The sequence below is a fragment of the Panicum virgatum genome, chromosome 1K (genome assembly GCF_016808335.1).
Source record: "Panicum virgatum strain AP13 chromosome 1K, P.virgatum_v5, whole genome shotgun sequence".
Taxonomy (NCBI): Eukaryota; Viridiplantae; Streptophyta; class Magnoliopsida; order Poales; family Poaceae; genus Panicum; species Panicum virgatum.
In genome coordinates, this window is record NC_053136.1 from 26,682,398 (window position 1) to 26,704,005 (window position 21,608).

The 21,608-nt window shown below is 47.5% G+C and overlaps 1 protein-coding gene and 1 pseudogene across 1 annotated transcript; one reads left to right on the forward strand and one right to left on the reverse strand.

Moving 5' to 3' along the window:
* Nucleotides 1–4,355: 4,355 nt before the first annotated feature.
* LOC120700303 lies at nt 4,356–7,778 on the reverse strand (annotated as a pseudogene).
* Nucleotides 7,779–10,444: 2,666 nt separating this feature from the next.
* On the forward strand, nt 10,445–12,656 carry LOC120700324. The gene is made up of 3 exons (XM_039984552.1): nt 10,445–11,609; nt 11,778–11,921; nt 12,021–12,656. Exons 1-3 carry the CDS (start codon nt 10,545–10,547, stop codon nt 12,519–12,521), a joined length of 1,710 nt encoding a protein of 569 aa, XP_039840486.1. The 5' UTR covers nt 10,445–10,544; the 3' UTR covers nt 12,522–12,656.
* Nucleotides 12,657–21,608: the final 8,952 nt, after the last annotated feature.

Below are 21,608 nucleotides of genomic sequence, written 5' to 3' on the forward strand. Positions count from 1 at the left end.
TGTTCATGATGTCTTTTTTAAATTCTCAAAGGAGTGCTTAAGAAGCTTGACTATTATAGATCTTGCTTCTTTTGGCAATGTGAAGACCATAAGAAGTACATGCTTATAAAGTGGAGTATGCTAAGCAGGCCGAAATGTGTTGGGGGATGGGAATTCTGAATCTTGAGGCTCAAAATATCAGTTTGTTGAGTAAGTGGTTGTTCAGGCTACTAAATGAGGAGGGCATCTGGCAAAACTTGCTTAAAAAGGATATATTTGACGAATAAGTCACTGTCACAGGTTTCTAAGAAGCCGAGAGACTCGCAATTTTGGACAGCACTAATGGAGATCAATGATCTTTTTCTTTCCAAAGGAATTTTCAAAATTCAAAGTGGAAGTCAAGTAAGATTTTGGGAAGATGTGTGGATAAGAGACAAAACACTAAGAGAGATGTATCCATCCAACATTGTTAGAAGAAAAGATGAGACTGTGGCAAGTATACTCAGCTCCACTCCTCTCAATATTTCCTTTAGAAGAGGCTTATCAGGAGACAAATTAAAGCAGTGGATCGAGCTGGTAGGAAAAGTGACAAGCATTGAGCTTAATAATGAAAATGATATTTTTGTGTGGAATCTGAATAAACAACAGAGGTACACTGTGAAATCAATGTACCTGAACTTAATGCTTAATGATGGAACCCCATCAAGTTGCTTTGCTTGGAAAATTCGGGTTCCTCTCAAAATTAAGATCTTTCTTTGGTTTCTAAAAAAAGGTGTGACACTTACTAAAGATAATCTAATCAAAAGGAAGTGGAAGGGCTGCCCCAAGTGTTGTTTTTGTAACTCTAATGAGACCATCCAACACTTGTTTTTTTACTGTCATGTGGCAAAATTCATTTGGAATTTGGTTCATATGGTGTTCAACATACAGCCACCCACTAGCATTTCCGATATGATGGGTTCTTGGCTCAAGAATTTTCTTCCAAGCTTAGGAACCAAGTTCTTGTTGGGGCGGCTGCCCTTTATTTGGCAGTATGGCTCTGTAGAAATGATGTGGTGTTCAATGGAAAAATTCCTAACTCTTATTTGCATGTCATCTTCAGAGGAACACACTGGACAAGGGAATGGGCAGCACTATCTAAAGAGGAAGAAAAGATTGCCCTGATCAAGTGCAGTCAGCGCTTGGAAGGAATGGCCTTGGAGTTCTTTCACAAGGCAGGATGGAACTTCAGAAGAAGAATACAGTTGTAGCAGTGATCGACTAGGCTGGTTGTTTTTTTTAAAAAAAAGTTCAGAGTCACTTCTTTAGTGTTGCTGTTTTCATCTTCGCTGAGGTCGACAGGTTGTCAGTCTGATTGGATACAGTGATGCTACAGTAATTATCCTCTAATCACGCAGTCAAGGACCTCATTAGATTCTTCAGGGTTCCTATCACGGGGGTTTTGGAGTTGCTTTTGTAAATTGGCTTTGTTTGACACCGTAATTAGTAATCAAAATATTACTATTTCTGGCGTGCTACTATTCCTAGCGTGAACCAAACGGGGCCATTGATGTTTCGAAGTCTGTGGCCTACGTGCTACTCTGAGTGTCTGGTTCCCCTTATCTAAACTACGTGCTACTCTGAGTGTCTGGTTCCCCTTATCTAAACAAATTGTAGATCTATTACGCGCGTAGCAAGCCACAGATACTATACTAATATAACTACTAAAAGAATAATGTGAAAACAATAAGCTTCAAATATTTGTGTAACTAGTTGAATGCCTGTGCGTTGCTACGGGTAATAAAAGTTTTTCACAAGAATTATTTATTACAGCTGATTATCTGTGGGCTGCTATGAGTGGCAATTTTTTTTTATAGAATTCAGAGTAATTCTAATCAACTAAGACACATAGTAAATAATGTTGTTCCAAAAAATTATACAGTGATAATATTGGAGTAAGACAAGTCATATGCGACTCATCCATTTCAAAAAGGAGATCGACTCAGGAGACCCCAAAGTGTAACACCAACCATAATAAGTTTAGGTAAAGAAATTAACAAATATATATTATTGTTACCCATGCTATAGTTTTGAACAGATCTTGGAATGTCAATTAAGAGAAACAGTACAATGTAGTTCCCTACACCATGAGTTGTACACGGTGTCTTCTAATAGTTACCACAACTGCAAGTAAGCATATAGTAAAAATATGGGACATGAGGGTCCTACTTATATGTCCTTCAGGTCTCTGACCAATTTACTTCTGTCCCAAGAGCTAAATAAAAATAAAGTTGCTCTACCACGATCAATACAAAATCTCCACTTTGAAAATTAATCCGATAACAATTGGTCGGCATGGGCTATATCATGTGGTACAAATTATACAGCTCCATGTCAGTTGGTTGATTGCTCCAGTTGCCTGGAACATCTAAGCCATGGTGTCAGCCTATCAGGGTACATACATGCAGGCATGACTAAAATGCATAGTCTGGAGGAAAAAAAAAACAAATGCATAACAAGTTAATCTCTTGGACAGTTTTCAGATTCTGAAAATTGCAGATTAACGAGTTCCTACTGTCTTCAATATAGGAAAAGAACCCCAATCCTGAATTTCCCATAATCTTTCCAAAAGATATAATAAACCTAAAAGTTTATGTGGATGAATGTAGCGGATACCTTCATCTATCTTACTCAGCTATTGGAATATAACATGACATGTTAATCTAAATTATGAAGCACTTCACTAAAGCAGGTTAGGATCTTTACAGAATAAAAACTGCAGCATGTTCACCACTATCACACGACCATGACAAAGATTCTCGGAGCTGCCAAATCAATAAGATGCATGACAATACGATAAAATACTGGTGGTGGTGGTGGTGGGAACATAATTCTAATAACTAAAAGAGTTAAATACGCCAGTGGCCCTCGAACTTGTCTTGAGGTGCCACTTAGGCCCACGAACTTGCAAAATCGAAATCTAGCACCCTGAACTTGTTAAGTTGTGCCACTTAGGTCCACACCCCTCAATATGGCGCCACGTGGCATGAATATATGTACAAAACCCCTCTAAAATTACTATCTTCTACCTTCAGCTCCTCCCTACCGTTCTCTCTCCCCATGCCTCCCCTGCTTCGCCTCGGAGCTCGCCGCCGCCCCCCTGCCTCCTCACCTTCCACTGGAGCTCGCGGACGCCGCCGCCCCTTGAAGCTCGCCGACGTGCTCGCCCCCGGGGCCAGAGTGCCCGGCCGAGCTCGCGCCGATGTCCTTGCCTCGCCCGCATCGGGAGGGCCCGGCGGAGGGAGCGACGGCGTGCTCGCCCATGGGGCCGGAGCGCTCGGCCAAGCTCGTGTCGGCGTGCTCGCCTCGCCCGCACCGGGGAGGGCCCGGCGGAGCGCGCGTCGCGTGCTGGCCCGCGGCGGCGGATGGCCTGGCGGAGGGCCTGATCACGTGGGGAGCGCGGGGGTGAGGCGGAGCCTGGCGGGCGAGCGTGAGGAGACCCGCCATAGCCGCATCCGCCCGTCCTGGTGGCCCGTCACAGCGGCCGAAATGCGCCGCTCAACTTCACGAAGCACGCGGCTGCGGCGGCGTCCGCCGCGCGTCGGAGGTGGAGGTGGCCTCGAGCGTGGACAGATTGTGGAGCGCCGACGAGCCCGCGGACGTCGGCGCGAGGTCGGCTAGGCGCTCCGGCCCTGGGGCAAGCACGCGGGCGCGCGCTCCACCGGGCGCTCCGCAACCGCGGGTGAGCACGTCGTGGCTTTCTCCAACGGGGGCTCCGCTGCCGTGGGCGAGCAGGCCGGCGCGCCCTCCGACAGGCCCTCCGCTGCCGCGAACGGGCACGCCGAGCGCTCCGCCGTCACGGGCGAGCTCCGCATGCCGGTCCGCCCCAGGCCAAGCGGTGAGCCAGGTGCGGCGTCCACGAGCTCAAGGGGAGGCGGCGTCCGCGGCGGCCGCGAGCTCTAGTGGAAGGCGAGGAGGCAGGGGGCGGCGGCGAGCTCCACGCGCTGCAGAGGAAGCAGGGGAGGCGTGGCGTGGGGAGAGAGCGCAACCACACCGTCGCGCACGCACAGGGCGGCCTCCTGCTCCGCCCGACCCCCCTTGGCGTCCTTGAGCATTGTGGGCGCTGGCTAGCCGCGTAGCCCTCTCCTCCAGCCTCCAGGGTGGCGGCGGCCGCCGCGAGCTTCAGGGGGTGGCGGCGTCCGCGAGCTCCAGTGGAAGGCGAGGAGGCAGGGGGGCGGCGGCGAGCTCCGAGGAAGCAGGGGAGGCATGGGGAGAGAGAACGGGAGGGAGGGGCTGAAGGTAGAAGATAGTAATTTTAGAGGGGTTTTGTGCATATATTCATGCCACATGGCGCCATATTGAGAGGTGTGGACCTAAGTGGCACAATTTAACAAGTTCAGGGTGCTAAATTTTGATTTTGCAAGTTTGTGGACCTAAGTGGCACATCAGGACAAGTTCGAGGGCCGCTGGCGTATTTAACTCTAACTAAAATATACCAGTCCAGCATGAAATGACATGAAGCTGCAGAAGAAAAGAAAAACTACTCAACATTGTTTTCTAACTAAAATATACCAGTCCAGCATGGGTGAAGTCTAGTTATGCAGAAACCATTTTAAGTTGCATAGTGGTACTTCCTAGCTTCGATGGGAGGCATCTGGCCTGAATGCCTGAATGAATTGTTCACGGGGAAAGAAAGGTAGTATGGGAAACACGGGGAAAGAAAGGTAGTATGGGAAGCAGGTTTTCTGAAGAATGCTGATCGAGTTGCAACGCATTCGAATTTTCAGAGCGTGCCAACTCCATTTGTCTTTTGGAAGAGCCTAAGCACAATTGACTATAAAATTCAAACCTCTCACGAATGTCAAAGTTGCCTAATCTCGAACAGAGCCCAGGAATCCAAGGACGTCGAGACGCTGAACTAACTCATTGCGATTTTTTGTCGCCCGTGGTTTTCTACTCTGAACGATCTGATACTAAACCAACAAACTATGTACATGGAACGACCCCACTCGCTATGTTCAAACTTTCAGAGTTCAGAGAGATTCTTACTGCAAGCTTATGGTCTCAATCTGGGTGAGGTCGGCATTCAAGAAGCCATCCCGAGCCAAGGCACGCTGCGGACGGCGAGGACCCTACACCCTAGGCTCCTCACTCTGGTGTATGGGCTCGGCGGTCGGCGCCCTGCGACGGAAGAAACAAAATGTTCAGTAGAATTAAAGAAGTTACAGTTGCGGTTCGAGTCCAGAAAGTCGCAGGTGTGAAATCAAATTCACAGAAAGAGTCGCTGCTTCGATCAAAATCGGCGAGCGCGCACTCACCTGTAGAGGAAGGTCTTGTCTTGAAGGCCGGCGACGAGTGTGGTGGTTCCGAGCTGGTTGACCGTTTCCCTGAGCTCCCCCTCGATCAGCACGATCTCCACCTTGGTCTGCAATGGAGAATTGACTTGAGCTTCAGTCATCGGCTCAACAGCAGCGTCACGCCGGTAGATTGATTGAGTTCGGTGTGGAGCCCCGACCGACCGGCTAACCAATCCAAACCCAACTGGGCCGCCGGCGCCCCACGTAAAGCCGATGCGTTGCAGAGGTCCTTGAAGGTGAACGCGAGCTGGAAGCCGCAACGCCCGACTATCTGAACCTCTTATGAACGGCCAGTTGCGAATCGAATTAGAACGTTCGTTTCAGGAGCGGAAGCAGAACAACAGATGAACTACCAACCAGGATCCCTCCATCGCCCCAAGAGGAAGACGAACAACAAATTGAACAATTGGAACTGACAGAAGTGGAGGCGCTTGGAGGCGTCGCCCTTTCGGAGCCGGCGGGCCGCGGGTCTCGCGTCAGAGCCGGCGTCGGGTGGGGGGCGGGGGAGACCCACGGGTGCGGAACGGCACCGCGGCAGGGAGGGAGCGCCGCGGTGGAGAAGGCTTGACGGCGCGGCGCCCTCGGTTCCTCCTCGCTTCCGGTGAGGGGGATGGCCGAGCGGCGGCGTTGGCGAGCGAAACGGGGAGGGCGAGGGCAGCGCAGCGCGACGACCTCGGGTCCTCCTCACTTCCGGTGAGGGGGATGAGCGGAGCGGCGGCGTCGGGGAGCAAGATCGGGAGGGTGAGGGCGGCGCGAGCGGGACGGGGAGGGTGAGGGCACGCGAGGGGGTTTTTACATTTTTATCATTATAACGAATTGCACTCATCAGATTATCACTATTACGATGTCACTTACATCTATACCATAAGAGAGAAGTTTGACTTACAAATTTACCACATTTGAAGATGTGGCAGCCACGAGACCGATCCACGCTGGTGCTGAGTTAGCAGGCACCGACACCGTTCGAGCCCGTTACTGCGCGCTGGTCCCGGTTTACGCTGCCGCCTTCACCCGGTGCCTCGCGTGCGCCGCCGCCGCCCACGAGCGCCCCATGCTACCTGTCCCCCGTCCCCGTCATCACATGCACATGGCCGCAGCCACACCGATGAATGATCCATCGCCCATTGCCCCAACCGTTCTTGGCTTCTGACGTTGTTTTCACTAGAGGACAAGCTAAGCATATGCAGAGAACTGATTAGCATGAGACGCTAGCGATAGCCAGCTGATCATCCTGCTAGCTTTCCATTGATTGCGTTTGTCTTGGGGCTTTCAGTACCCTGTTGTTGGACTTGGATGGTGCCGCTACGACACAGCTCCATCGCATGTTCATTCCCATGTTCTTCCAAGTTATGCGATGGTGTACGCCGACATATATAATTTCTATAACTATAATTGAAGCTATCAAGTTGGTTGTACCGACCAGTAATGTTGTTTTTCTTGTGACGATGCTCTACGTCTACAGGTATAGTAGCGAGCTTGAGATCGACTGCAAGGTGAAGGCGGCGCACCTCTTTCTTGCCGGCGGCGACGGGCTTGCTGCTGTCCTTGCGCGTGATTATCGCCGGCGCCGGCATGGCGGCGGCTGCGGCCACCGGCACGGCGAGGGGCGTGCCGGGGGCGGAGCGGTGCAGGCGCTGCTGGTCCCGCTCGACGCAGAGCTGCATGATCCGCTCGGCGGCCTCGGCGGCGTCGCGGCTGCCCTCGACGAGGCGCTGGACGTCGGCCTTGGGGAGGCGCACCCGGAGCCGCACGGCGCGGACGCCAGCAGCAGCACCAACGCCGCCACGTCCGACGCCGACCGCCGCGCCAGCATGAGGCTCTCGAGCCGCTCCCCGGCGCCGTAGCTGAGCGCGCCCGACCACGACCGCTGCGGCGGGCGGCGGCGCAGCCGCGGGAGCTCGACGAGGAAGTAGAGCCGGCCGGGCTTGAGCGGCGCGTCCGGGTCGAGCGGGCGCGCGCGCACGCCGAGGCGGCGCACCTCCTCCGCGTCCAGCAGGCGGTGGCCCGGGTGGTCGCGCAGCGCGTCCCGGCCGGCGGTCGGTACTTGTACGTGGCGCCGTCCTCCGTCATCACCCGCGCCCGCCGCCGCCTCCCGCCGATGGAGTTGCCCATGCGCGCGGCCGCGCTCCCTTCCTCGATCGAGGTGCCACTAGGGTAGGTACTAATTAATGTCCGGTCGGCGGCGAGCGAGATTCGTTGGCGACGGTGAGGTCAGGAGGAGGATCGAGCGAGGAGGTTGGATCGGAGCTGGGATATAAAGGGCGCGCGCGGCGCGGCCACTGGCCATGTGTGGCCGCGAGTCAAATGTTATACTACTAGGACTAACCACTTGATTAATCGCTGGGTGTATGTGCTGAACTGCTGATTAACCCAAGCTGGCTTAACTAGCTAGCCGCCGTCGTGTCGTGCGAGCGTGACGTGTGGTGCTTGTGCCGACGGATGTGGGCGAACCAAGCGGCAACAGTGCCCCCTCTCCCAAGAGCGAAGGGACACGAGCACCGGGTGAAGGCGGCAGCGTCAACCGGGCCCAGCACACAGTAACGGGCTCGAACGGCGTCGGTGCCTGCTGACTCAGCGCCAGCGTGGACCGGTCTCGTGGCTGCCACATCCTCAAATGTGGTAAATTTGTAAATCAAACTTCTCTCTTATGGTATAGATGTAGGTGGCATCGTAATAGTGATAATCTGATGAGTGCAATTCGTTATAATGGTAAAAATGTAAAAACCCCGCACGCGAGCGGGACGGCGGAGCGACGGCGTCGGTGTAACAGTCAGGTGTTAATCGAAGTTAGTTAAATTAATCTCCGGTCAAAGCACCAAACTTTCTGTCAACCCTGGGCCAGTTCAACCCGGACCAGTCTGACCGGTATGGGCGACCGGTCTGACCGGTCTAGTCCGAGTTGGTCGGGTTGTGCCCACAGCATTTAAATCTCTTTCACTCCCACACCAGAACCCATGTCCTCAGCACCCAGCTCTCTCCCTCCCGAGCTCCCTCCTCCCCAAACCCTCCCTCCTAAATCCCTCACCCCAAATCCATTCCAAGGCTAGGGGAGCTTCAAATCGGAGGCAAGGATCATCTCCTCCACGTTCTCCTCCATGGGGTGACGCGGGATTGTAAGTTCTTCGTGGGGAAGGAGCCATTCAAGGTAAATTAGAAGTTTGAATCGATCTCTTATTCTAGAAGGTTTTAGGTGGTGTTCTCTGGTCAAAAGCGTCCCCATGAATCCTTGAACTAGATCCTAGAAGGTAATTAGAGTTGGTGGGCGATTTTCGCCGCGCTAAGGAATCCTAGGTTTTCACTCGGTAGGACCGGTCGGAGGGACCGGTCTGACCGGTGTCATGGTTGGTTCAGTAGGACCGGTCTGATGGACCGGTCTGACCGGTGGTGTGTTGGCTGAGAAGGTGAAAGTCGGGGTAGTTGGTACAATTAGTTAGAAATTATTTTGGCTATTAGTTACTTATAATCCTTATAAATCATGCATGCATTCTCATGTCATATGCATATGCACACATGTAGCAGCCGCGGCGGATGAGGTCGTGTACGAGGTGGTTGCGGAGCCACAGGAGCCGCAGGGGCCAGCCCCGCAGGAGGAGGTTCGCGGGGAGTCGGCCCAAGGCTCAACTCATCCTAGTGTTGAGCAGCAGATGCAAGGCAAGCCCCGGTGCAACTCCTATTATTTCAAATTATAACACATATATATGTCTCTACTACTTGTGCATTAGGTTTAGCAATTTCTTGCAACCCTAGCTGCATGATCTCTAGGTTTCCTCGTGTTTATACTAGTATGTATAGGACGATAGAAGTGCTATGCTGAATAGTTCCCGGTAGAAGACGAGTGACCTCTTACCACTCGCGAGATATAGGATGTTTAGAAGTCGAGTAATTTCCGGTTACTCGCGAGATACAGGGTATAGTCTTATTCCAGTACATGAGTTGTGAAATTGATACGCAATAAATGGAGAATTGAGACCGGACGGGGAATGATGATGTATAGGTATGGCAGCAGGACAGGGTTTCGGGGTGTCTTAGTCCCGTCTGTGTCGGTTAAGGACCGAGCCGTTGTTGGCTCTGCTGATCATGTTTGAACTGTACTAACCGCATACCGGGAGTAGGAGGTAGTCGAAACCGGTAAGCCGAGTATTGCCTTGCTTCGAAAGTACAGGAACCCGCACCCAACTCCTGGGGCGAGTCGAGTAGTCGCGGAGAATTAAGATGCATATGTTTAATTTTGGTGGTCTCACGTTGATCTCGGCTGACCATATGTCGTTGGGCTGGTTCCTGTAGTTCGAGGTGGGGAGGGGAATGGTTGGCATGTATAGTCCGACGGGGCAAATACGTGCCGTGTTGTTTAGGTCCACCTTGCAATGTTAAATCGCCGTCAGTCGCTCTCGGATATGAGCACCTTGATCACCGAGTCGCAGCGTAGTGCGAGTATGGATGATAAGTGATTAATATAAGGTTTCTCTATATTGATTTTATACCTGTTGCTCCACCATATTTGCTATAATTAGTTTATGCTAATGATAGATCATGGTTAGATTATATATACAATCAGGGCTAAAATCATGAAAGTAAGGACTTACTTTAGCCGCGGTTTCTGCAAAATAACCACCAGCCAAAAGTCTTGCATGTCTAATTATGTTGGCTAAATTATACCCACTGGTCGGGTAACCCTTGCTGAGTATTAGAATACTCATGGTTTGTTGCCACATTTATTATTACAGGACACCCGGACGTCGACTTCTGCCCCTATTGTGTTAAGTTCATCTGCCGGGATGCAGAGGGGTGGTAGGTCGACGAGCGGGACCCTTAGGTTAGGGCGTTGTCGAGTTGTACACTTGTGGGCTGAGTGTGCAGCCTTTCTGTTTTGCGTAGACTGGTCTGACCGGTCCGTGAGACCGGTCTGACCGGTGGAGTGGCAGCGGGGTGCCGACCGGTTCGACCGGTTGGGTGAACCGGTCCGACCGGTCGGGGTGGATTAGAACTGATGTAAGCTAGAGTAGTTGTAGGATTTTTGTATTCAACTTTAGTCATGTCTATGTAAGTGTTAATCTTGTAAATTATTGATGTATTTGAACTCGGTTTGTAAGCAGGTGGCTACAACTTCAAACCCACTCCACTCCATCCCCGACCCGGAACGCGCCGACCCAAACCCTAGCCACCGCAACCCTCAAATTTGGTTTCCGCTGTCAGCGGTGGCGGCGGCCGTGGAGTACCAGCCGAGGTGCCATGGACGTCGACATTGCTAAGACGCTGGTCCCCAGCCTCAATTTCTTTGGGATGGACGAGACCGTGCTCACATTGACGAAGAGCGCCTTCATCAACCTCCCTCACCCGCCTGCCGCCAACGCCGCCCCCCTCTCCGGCGCCGTCCCGGCGAGAGCCCCCGATGGGGTCGACCGCATCAGTCTCCTCCCAGCTGGGATCCTCCGCAACATCGTCTCCCGACTCCCCGTCAAGGATGCCGCGCGCACCACCATGCTCTCCACGCGCTGGCGCCGCGTCTGGCACACCACGCCACTCGTCCTCGTCGACGCTCACCTCCTCCCCGTCGCCGGCACCACCGGGAGCATCCACAGGGCCAGCACATCCTCGTTCCGCCTCGGCGCCGTCCCGCCCGAGCGCGACCTCTCCAGCGCCCCGTGTGGCCTCGCCAACGCGGTGACCAGCGTCCTCGCCGCGCACCCGGGTCCCTTCTGCTGCGTGTACCTCACCGGTACACCAATGGCTCCGCACCGGGATGAGCTCGCGCTCTGGTTCCAGCACCTCTTCGCCAAGGGCACCCAAGAGCTCTTCTTTATCAACTGCGTTAAGAAATTCGACACCGACGTGCTCCTCCCCGCCACGATCTTCAGGTGCACCTCCCTCACCAAGCTCTACATCGGCTTTTGGAGATTACCAGAAACCGCCACCCTAAAAGGCGCCGCCGGATTCCCCTACCTCCAGGAGCTTGGCCTCTTTTCCCTCATCATGAAGGACGAGGACCTCATCTTCGTTTTGAACAGATGTCCCGTCCTGGTGAAACTCCTGATTGTCGGAAGTCGGTGGCCAGTGTGCCTCCGCATTCAGTGCCACAGTCTACGCTGCGTGGAGGTATGTGAGGGTATCGCGTCCGAAATCACAGTGGTGCATGCTTCACACCTGGAGAGGCTCTTGATGTGGGACGCTTGGGGTGCCGGTGGTTTCACCAACCTGTCTTTCAAGGTCAAGATTGGGCATGCACCAAAGCTGCGCTTCCTAGGATTCTTGGTGCCTGGAATGCACAAACTGGAGATTGGGAACACCGTCATCAAGGTGGGAAGCATTATGCTCATTTCTGTCTTGTGATTTGTGAATGTGGTTTTCATTTTAAGTCTTGGTGGTTATATGACCATGTTTTTTTAAAGAACGGTTATAAGGCAATTTGTGATCTTAGCTTCCTCTTTCCATTCCTTGCAACCACAAAATTGCATCAAATTGCAGGCTGAGACTAAGGCAAGCCCAAACACAACTGTACTGAGTGTCCAGATGCTGGCAGTTCAAATTAAACTTGGAACCCGCATTGAAGCCAAGATGTTGCCTAGTTACCTCAGATGCTTTCCCAACGTGGAGACGCTCTACGTTCAGGTAAAATTTAAACCCAATTCTCCAATTTGTAATTGTGTCATATGAGACTTCTAATCCACGGACCTGTCATCAATGTGTTCTGATTGATTCAATTTGCAGTCCGAGAACGATGACATCAAGTTATGTGGACCTCAATCGACTGGCACAGGCAAACTGAATCTCAAGTTTTGGAGGGAGGTGGGTCCAATAGAATGTGTTCAGCGGCACATCAAGAAGGTTGTTCTCCGGGAGTTCCGGGGTACCAGAAGTGAGCTTGACTTCCTTAAGTTCATTGCTGAGCATGCACAAGTCCTTGAGAAGATGGTGATTGTGTTGGCCCATGGAAATTCTCCTACAGATTCTGTGGGTACCAACCTGAGGACTAAAATGGCTTCGGCAAATTGGGCCAATCCACGCTGTGAACTGATGATTTTTCAGACTCTATTTCATCAACAAGGTACAGCTTGGTGCTACCTAGCAGCGTTTGATCTTTCCAACCCAGACCCTTTTGATATCTCAAAATGTGTCGATATGACATGTCAAAGTCAAAAGTGTGCTGTTCCAAAATCCACATGCAAGGCACTCTTTGAGACTATTGGCAATGTATCATTTGAGGAATAGGAACGTTTCTATGCTTGGCTTCAGTGACTTTATTTTGAACTTATTTAGCAGCAGCATGTGGCGTGCACAAAACTTGTTTCTGTACTTTGATGTCAGTCATATTGCATTGGGCAGCTTCTGCTAACTGTGAGCTAATTGCTGAGGGGGAAAATTTATGCTTTTCTTGCTATCCTACCAATTTCCATTGGCGTATTCCTTGAAATGAAGATTCTATTTCCCATCACATATTACTTTAGTGAATTATTATCGTTCATGATTAATTGGTCACATCCTGACATCAAGTTGTCAGTAGGGTTATCTACAGTCTTTCTCTTTTGTGTACTGTCAATCCATTTTCTCATGCTATTTAATTAGTTCGTATTGTTTTCTACTTTGATGTTTATTGTCATTCTTTGACCACCTATGAAGATCTTGCTTGTTATGATTATTATGTTTGGGGGCAAATACTCCCGTTTATTATAGAGGTCTATGTTTAGTGAATGTTCTTACCTTAAACAAATAAGCTTAGGTCAGCATTTCTTCTAACTTCTACCATGGCATTTTTTTATATAGCTTAAGTTGTTGTATTGATTAAGAGGTTGCCTACAATAAGCATAGAGCATACTGTTAGCTCCAATTTAGATTTAGCCATTTGCATTGCATTTTATAGAGAAGAACTACCCTGTCTTTCACAAATGTAAGCGAAGATATGTTTAACTCTTCGTAACAAATATATCCTAAGCTGTTGATATAAAATGTTTCAGATATTTTCTTCCCACACCAAATTTGTTTTCTGTGTGCAGTTATCATAGACTAGCTGTTGGTATAGGCTTTCTCAAAACAAAGAACCTGAGTGTAGGCACATCACTAGTTATTTGTTTGGATCCAATTCTATTTGGTTGCGTGGGCTTAGGCGCATCACTGATTATTTGTTTGGACCCACTTCTACTTGGGTATGCTATGTCAATGTCACCATATTGCTATGACCTTTTCTTTTTTCGAACTATTGCTACGATCTTGTGGCTCCCATTTTTCTCTAAACTGTACTGCTTTTAGATCCCAAATTCCTAATGCCTTCCACTTATTAGTAGCTTATTCTGAAGTTTTTTAGTCAATTTAGAGGCTCCCATATCTATGCTATGATTCGGTTACGTTGATTTTAGTTTATGTTGGTTTGTTTCCCATATTTTCAGATTTTCACCAGGCCCTGTCATGCTATCCTTACTAGCTGCTTGCATTATCATATATTTATATTTGTTAATAGTTAAGTTGTATTTGCATTGTGCTGTCAGACTCAAAGGCAAGACCTCCACCAAAGGCAGATATCGGCAGCTGTCTAACAAATTTGGGTATGCTACAGCACAACTGATGCTTGAAACACTACTTAAAGGATTGTGTATAATCTTACCACTACCTATTATCTCAGATAAGTAGCTAGGCAGCTTGGGTTTCTGGTTATGAGAAAACAGTACTGTGTAGGCATGTAGCTGTGTAATATCATGTCAATGTGCGCCATTTAAGATGATGGAAAGGTTATCCAGCCTCTGCACATGTGCTAGTTCGTATTATATAAGTGGTGATTGTTTGCCTGGGTTAGACCCTAGACAGGCTTGTGGAATGCAGGTTGTTCATGTTTGGATGCTTGGACAGGGTTGTAAACTAGGCTCCAGCAATGCAAAAAGACCCTACTAGACATGTTTGTGGTTGTCAACTCGTCAACAAGTTTAGCTTTAATTGTTTGTTCCTTAAGCACAAGCAAGATATTATACATGAATGATTGTTCCTGGATGATACGTCGGTACCACAGTACTCAAAACCAGTACTGCTCACATCTGGGTTTTGGAATGTACGGTGCAGTTGCTTCTGAATCTTGGTGCAGCACGCCGGTGCTTGCATTCTGCTGGTTCTGGTGTGCCATTGCAGTGAATAGTCATGGTGCTGAATCTTGTCTAAAATCAATTGATAGCATGCCTTAATTGATTACTTGTGCTGAATATTTTTTGTAAAAGCGTGCAGAGTGAACATCCCTTCCCGTATCAGATATCTGTAAGGGGCAGGCTCCCCAAATCCTACATACATGCAGGGTCTGATTGGATGGCTGGGCAGGCGGCCGGACCTGGCTCCCAACGTGTGGCCGTACAGGTCGGCTCGGGGGAAACTTCAAGATCAGCCGTTTTTTTAGAGTAGATCAGCCGTTTTTGATGGGTCTGGCTCGCGGGAGCCAGGTATTAGCTTGCTAATGATACTATACTATTAGTCGGTTTGGCTCGATGTCAGGCATACACTATGGAGACATCTTCAGTTTCGTCAGAGTAACAAGGGAGCTTGACGCTCAGAGGAAGTCGGCGCTCTACACACCTCTTCATCGACTTCACTCCTGATTGTCCAATGGACATCCAACGGCTGTTACTTAAGCTGCTGTAATTTTCATTTTACTTTTGACCAAGCCACTCCTATTAAGGCTGGTCTGGATCTCGGGCTGGGCATCGATTGAACACTAACCCTAAGAAATAGGCTAGAGTAGCAGTAGTCATATCCTCAGCCGCCATGGCTGCTATCTGTACCTAAACTACTCTGGTTTAGCACTGCAATTCGACTACTGGTTGCTCTGAATTTGGATTTTGTTCCTCTTTTTCAATTCTGTATTCTTGAACCCTCTTTGATCTCCTCACAATTGGTACTCAGAGCCAGCCATCCTTGGCTCGTGTTCCGTTTCCAAAGCCAGAGTTCAGGATTGAGACCGATCGGCGCGGTGGTTTGGTGGTTGCGACTCACTCGCGTGAAATCCCACCCATCCCACCCCAATCCGTGAACAAATCCCCAATTTTCCCTTCAATTATCGGAGGAATCAACTTGCGGCGAGGGTTGCAAGGCATTATTCTTGCGTAAAATTCCGTGAGCCAACAGGTCGGTTCGGATCCGAGGAGGCGACGGTGGTAGGTTACTCTGTGGACTGGGTTGCAAGGCAGGTCCTTGTGTAAAATTCCTCATCCATAGTCGTAACCTAGGCGGCGGTAGACATTACTTGCGGATCAAAAAGGGGCGAGCAAGTCTCAAACCGTATCTGCAAGGGGAGAAGATGGTTAAGGCCACGGGCGGCGAAGTAGAAGTGGAAGAGTATGCTACGGCTGATGAAGTTGATGGGATACGGAGGACACTGGATTCATTCATGAAGAAGCAGGAAAAGCACAACGACAAGATGAGCTCAACGTTGGACAAGCTCTTGGTCACTATCGACAAACTGGCAGTGGAGGATAAAGGTTCCAGCTTCAAAGGTAAAAAGCCTCAGGAGACAAGGCATTTCTACTCCCACCCCACATTCCACCCATGCTCATTTTGACGCTCCTGAAGAAGTAGACTGGTCTCATCATGACAATGTTTTTGTTGAATATGAATTGGATGATTGTCCTTGGAATGCTGAAGAGTTGGAAAAATTCTATGAGTTTGCTAATTCTCCTAAAGGGCCTCCACCACAGAAAACACAGCAACAAGGCCCACAGGGGCAAGTCCAATTTCACCACCAGGTTCACCCACACATTCCTGATGCCATCATCATGCCACCTGCTAATCAATTTACTACTCAGATGCATTATCAGTATAGAACTGTTGCCAACAGTCCCAAACTGAGTTTTCCTGAATTTAATGGAACTGATCCAGATGGGTGGATAAGAAAAGCAGAAAAATTCTTTGAGTTAGTTGGAGTCCCTACTAAAGAAAGAGTTAAAATTGCAGTCTTGTACATCCATGGTAAGGCAGAAAACTGGTGGAGAGGAAGTGGGTGTAATGCAAATACTTTACCATGGCATCAGTTTTGTAGAATGCTGGGTGATCGACTTCATGAAGCCTCTTCATACGACATCATTGCACAATTTCATAACTTGAAGCAAATTGGTATTATACATGATTATGTCGACAAGTTTGAGGAGTTGATGGGATTGGTTAAAAGAACAAATCCATCTTTACTTGATGATTATTTTATCACAAGCTTTGTAGCTGGCCTGAAAGATTACATACAACATCACCTTCAGTGTCACAAACCTCCAACTTTAGCTGAAGCCTTCTGGTTTGCAAAGAGATTGGAGCAAGCTGCTCCATCAAGAAGGTTTATACCTGCAAATACCACTTCCAAACCTGTCAAACAGTGGGCATCTCATACGGAAGGCAAAGAATCTCCTGGCAATTCTATAGCTGAATTGAAGGCTGCTGGCAAGTGTTTCAAGTGCAGGGAACCATGGGTCCCTGGGCATGCAAAGGTGTGTAAAGGGAAACAGATTTATTCTGTGCTTCTCGTGGAAAACAAAGAAGGTAAAGAGGAGGTGGCCGTAGTGGAGGATAGCTTAGACTTTGAAGTTGAATTTCAGGATGCAAAGCAAATACCTACATTGCAAATTTCAATGCATGCATTAGGTTTCACATCTAATGACTCAGCTGCTTTTACACTGAAAGTTCAGATTGGAAAAGTAACAGCTACCGCCCTGGTTGATAGTGGCAGTGATGTTTCATTTATTAATGCTAAATTTGCTGTGAGAGCTCATTGTTCAATAACATCAGTTCCAGCTGTTCATGTTACTGCAGCAAGTGGAAACCCAATGAGCAGCACATCTGCTTGCTTATAATGCCCCTACACTATCCGATGCCATCAATTTGTTTCTGATTTCATGCTGCTTGAAATCAAGGGATATGATATCATACTGGGAGCTGATTGGATCTTTGCTCACAGCCCAATTGGCCTCAATATAAAAACAAGAGAATTATCTGTAACCAAGGATGGTACCTCCCTGATCACATTGGTGGATGAATCTTTACCACCAAAACATTTGCTTATTGGCACTAAGAAGTTGTGTCAGTTGTTTAAGAGAAGGGTAGTCTCTAATGTCATAGTACTGAACAACAGTGAACTTCCAGATCCACCACCTACTGCAGTTCAGACAAATGTTGAGATCCAATCATTATTACAAGAGTTTGGTGATGTATTTAAAGACCCTGCAGAACTCCCACCAAAGAGGAAAATTGATCATGCCATTGCCCTATTGGATGAGACAAAGGTTATCAATCAGAGGCCTTACAGGTTACCGTTCCATCAAAAGAATGCCATGGAAGAACTCATTAAACACCTATTGACCTCCAACATGACATTAAACACCTATTGACCTCCAACATGATCAGACCCAGCATTAGTCCATTTTCTTCTCCTGTGATTCTGGTAAAGAAGAAGGATGGCACATGGAGATTGTGTGTGGATTACAATCAAGAACAAATATCCTATTCCCATAATTGAAGATTTATTGGATGAATTATTTGGAGCAGAGGTATTTTCAAAAATTGATCTGAGATCTGGGTACCATCAAATCAGAATGAAAGAGGAGGACATTTCCAAAACAGCTTTCACTACTCACATGGGCCATTTTGAATATGTGGTTCTTCCTTTTGGACTAACCAATGCACTAGCCACTTTTCAGTCACTCATGAACACTATTCTGGCAGAATTTCTAAGGAAATTTGCTCTGGTATTTTTTTATGACATTTTAGTATACAGTGCATCTATGCAAGAGCATCTTCAACATTTGAGAACAATCCTACAAGTGCTTAGAGAAAATCAGCTATTTGCCAAACTGAGTAAATGCATTTTTGGTCAAAAGGAAGTGGAGTACCTAGGTCATATTATCAGTAAATCAGGATTGGCTACAGATCCTACTAAGATCAGCATCATCCAGAAATGGCCTTCACCACAAACTGTAACTCAGTTGAGAGCATTTCTGGGCCTGACAGGATATTATAGGAGATTCATTAAAGGATATGGGATCATATGCAGACCACTATTTGATGCATTGAAGAAAGATGCTTTCAGCTAGACACAACATCAGGAAGAAGCCTTTCAGCAGTTGAAATCAATCATGTCTTCTCCACTAGTCCTTGCTCTTCCAAATTTCAGTCAGCCATTCATCCTCGAGACTGATGCTAGTGGTCATGGAATTGGGGCTGTGATTATGCAGAATGGACAACCAATAGCATTTTTCAGCAAAACATTGGGACCAAAAGCAACAGCTGCATCTACTTATGAAAAGGAAGCAATGGCAATTATGGAAGCTTTAAAAAAGTGGAAACACTATTTTGCAAGTTCTTCTATCATTATTAGAACTGATCAGCTTAGTCTCAAATATATTCATGACCAAAGGCTAGTAGAAGGCATACAACATAAATTACTAGTGAAACTGCTGGGTTACAATTACACAGTGGAATACAAAAAGGACAAAGAAAATAAAGCTGCCGATGCACTATCTAGAGCTCCCCATTCTGAATTACTAGCAATCACTCGTGTCATTCCTGCTTGGATCGAACAAGTTGCTGAAACCTACACTCAAGACCCTAAATGCATGGATCTCATCACCAAACTCTCTGTCGATACCAATGCTGCTCCTCATTACTCCTTCAAGAATGGCATTCTGAGATTCAAAGGCAGGGTATACATTGGCAACACAGATTCTCTGAAACAACAACTGTTGGAAACATTTCACAAATTAGCATTGGGGGGTCATTCTGGAGAAAGAGCCACTTATCAAAGATTAAAATTGGTGTTTCATTGGCCCAATATGAATCAAGAAGTGAAAGACTACATCAAAGCTTGTCCTGTGTGTCAGAAAAACAAGGCCGAGCACACTCCATATCCAGGCTTATTAGAGCCTTTACCTGTTCCTGATATGGCTTGGACCCATATATCAATGGATTTTGTGGAAGGCCTACCCAAGTCAAACAACACAGATGTGATATTAGTGGTGGTCGATAGATTTACAAAATATGCTCATTTTCTTGCCCTTAGTCACCCTTTCACAGTTTCTGATGTTATCACACTATTTTTGGAGCATATATTCAAACTGCATGGTCTTCCCGCTGTAATAGTCACTGACAGGGATATAGTGTTCACCAGCAAATTATGGCAGCACTGTTCAAATCTCTAGGCATTAAGTTACATCTGAGTACATCATATCACCCTGAGACTGATGGTTAGACCGAAAGGGTCAATCAATGCTTGGAAAATTATCTTTGATGCATGTGCTTCAACACACCAAATAAATGGTATTACTGGTTGTCATTGGCTGAATGGTGGTACAACACTTCTTTCCACACTTCCCTCAACATTACCCCTTTTCAAGCTCTGTATGGCTTTCCTCCTCCTATGGTGGCAGAAGTAGTACTCCCAGATTGTCCTGATGACAATGCTAGAGAGATATTACAAAATAGGCAACTAGCTACACAACTTATCAGAGACAATCTCATCAAAGCTCAATCAAGAATCAAGCACCAAGCTGACAAAAACAGGAAAGAAAGAACTGGGAGACATGGTTTATTTAAAGTTACAACCATACAGGCAAACCTCTCTGAGCATACATAATTCACTGAAGCTACATTCAAAATATTATGGTCCTTTCAGAATCTTGGAGAAAATTGGCAAGGTGGCATACAAATTACTAATGACAGAAGGATGTTTGCTTCACCCTGTTTTCCATGTCAGTCAACTGAAAAAACACATTGGGCCTCATGCTGTTCCAACAAAACACCTACCACTGATTGATGACAACGGCAACATTAAAGTGGCACCAGTTTCCATTCTGGAATGAAGGCTGATCCCTCGTAACAACGAACCAATTGTACAGTGGCTCATTCAGTGGTCAAATCTTTCTTCTACTCAAGCAACATGGGAAGATGCTGATTTCATACGCAAGGTGTTTCCATCTTTTCACCCTTGAGGACAAGGATGTTAAGGAGGGGGCAATTGTCAGCCATACACCATGGAGACATCTTCAGTTTCGTCAGAGTAACAAGGGAGCTTGACGCTCAGAGGAAGTCGGCGCTCTACACACCTCTTCATCGACTTCACTTAAGTTGCTGTAATTTTCATTTTACTTTTGACCAAGCCACTCCTATTAAGGTTGGTCTGGATCTCGGGCTGGGCATCGATTGAACACAAACCCTAAGAAATAGGCTAGAGTAGCAGTAGTGGCTGCTATCTGTACCTAAGCTACTCTGGTTTAGCACTGCAGTTTGACTACTGGTTGCTCTTAATTTGGATTTTGTTCCTCTTTTTCAATTATGAATTCTTGAATCCTCTTTGATCTCTTCACACTCGAGTCTGGTATTAGCTTGCTGATGATATTATTAGTATATGATTAGCATATATTAAGTAATATTTATATATTTTAAATTAGATTAAGATTTACAAAGGTAAAATGAAATCATTAAAACACAACTTCATAAGGTAAATATTATAAAATTAATTATTTTTTCTAATCTTATCTTAGAGACATGACATGTACAGGTAACTAAACATCTCTTCTCAACCAGGCTGGACAAGTATAGATAACCAAACACGAGGATTTGCATGCACTCATGCAGGCAATGAATCAGACCCAAGAGCCTAATTGGTTTCCTGTTCTACTGAGCCAGGTTCGTACCAAGTGAGCCAGGCTCCCGTTTGTTGGAATCGGAGGCGACAAGCGATGAAAGAACACGATCAATCAAGCACACGGGACACACGATTTACATGGAAAACCCTCCCAATGGGAGAGGGAAAAAACACGGGCGCTAGCCAGCAAACACTTCACTATTTCGAGAGTCTGTTACAACACCGTATGGCGGCTTACAAGAGATGAATGGAGTAAACCCTAATCACTCCGGCCCTGCCATTGGCTTTGCTTGGGCCTCCGCTTCGCTACGGCAGAAGTCGGCCAGCCCAATATGAATTTGGAACATATTCAACAAACTGCACCTTGAGACAATTTCTCTTGCAGCATCTTCACTTCATCCTGAACATCATGAAGAAAAATACAACTGGCGCCAAATAGTCTCTTGGGCTAATTAATTAAACCAACTAAGCTTGAGCACATATCAAACTTAGCAACAGGAACTGGTTTAATCATCATATCAGCTGGATTATCATGAGTGCTGATCTTGCATACCTTCAGCTTACCTTCCTCGACCACATCACGTACATAATGATACTTGATGTCAATATACTTTGTCCTCTCATGGAACATTTGATCTTTGGTAAGGTAAATAGCACTTTGACTGTCACAATATAAATCAATGCAAGAATCAGCCCCAACCAGCTCA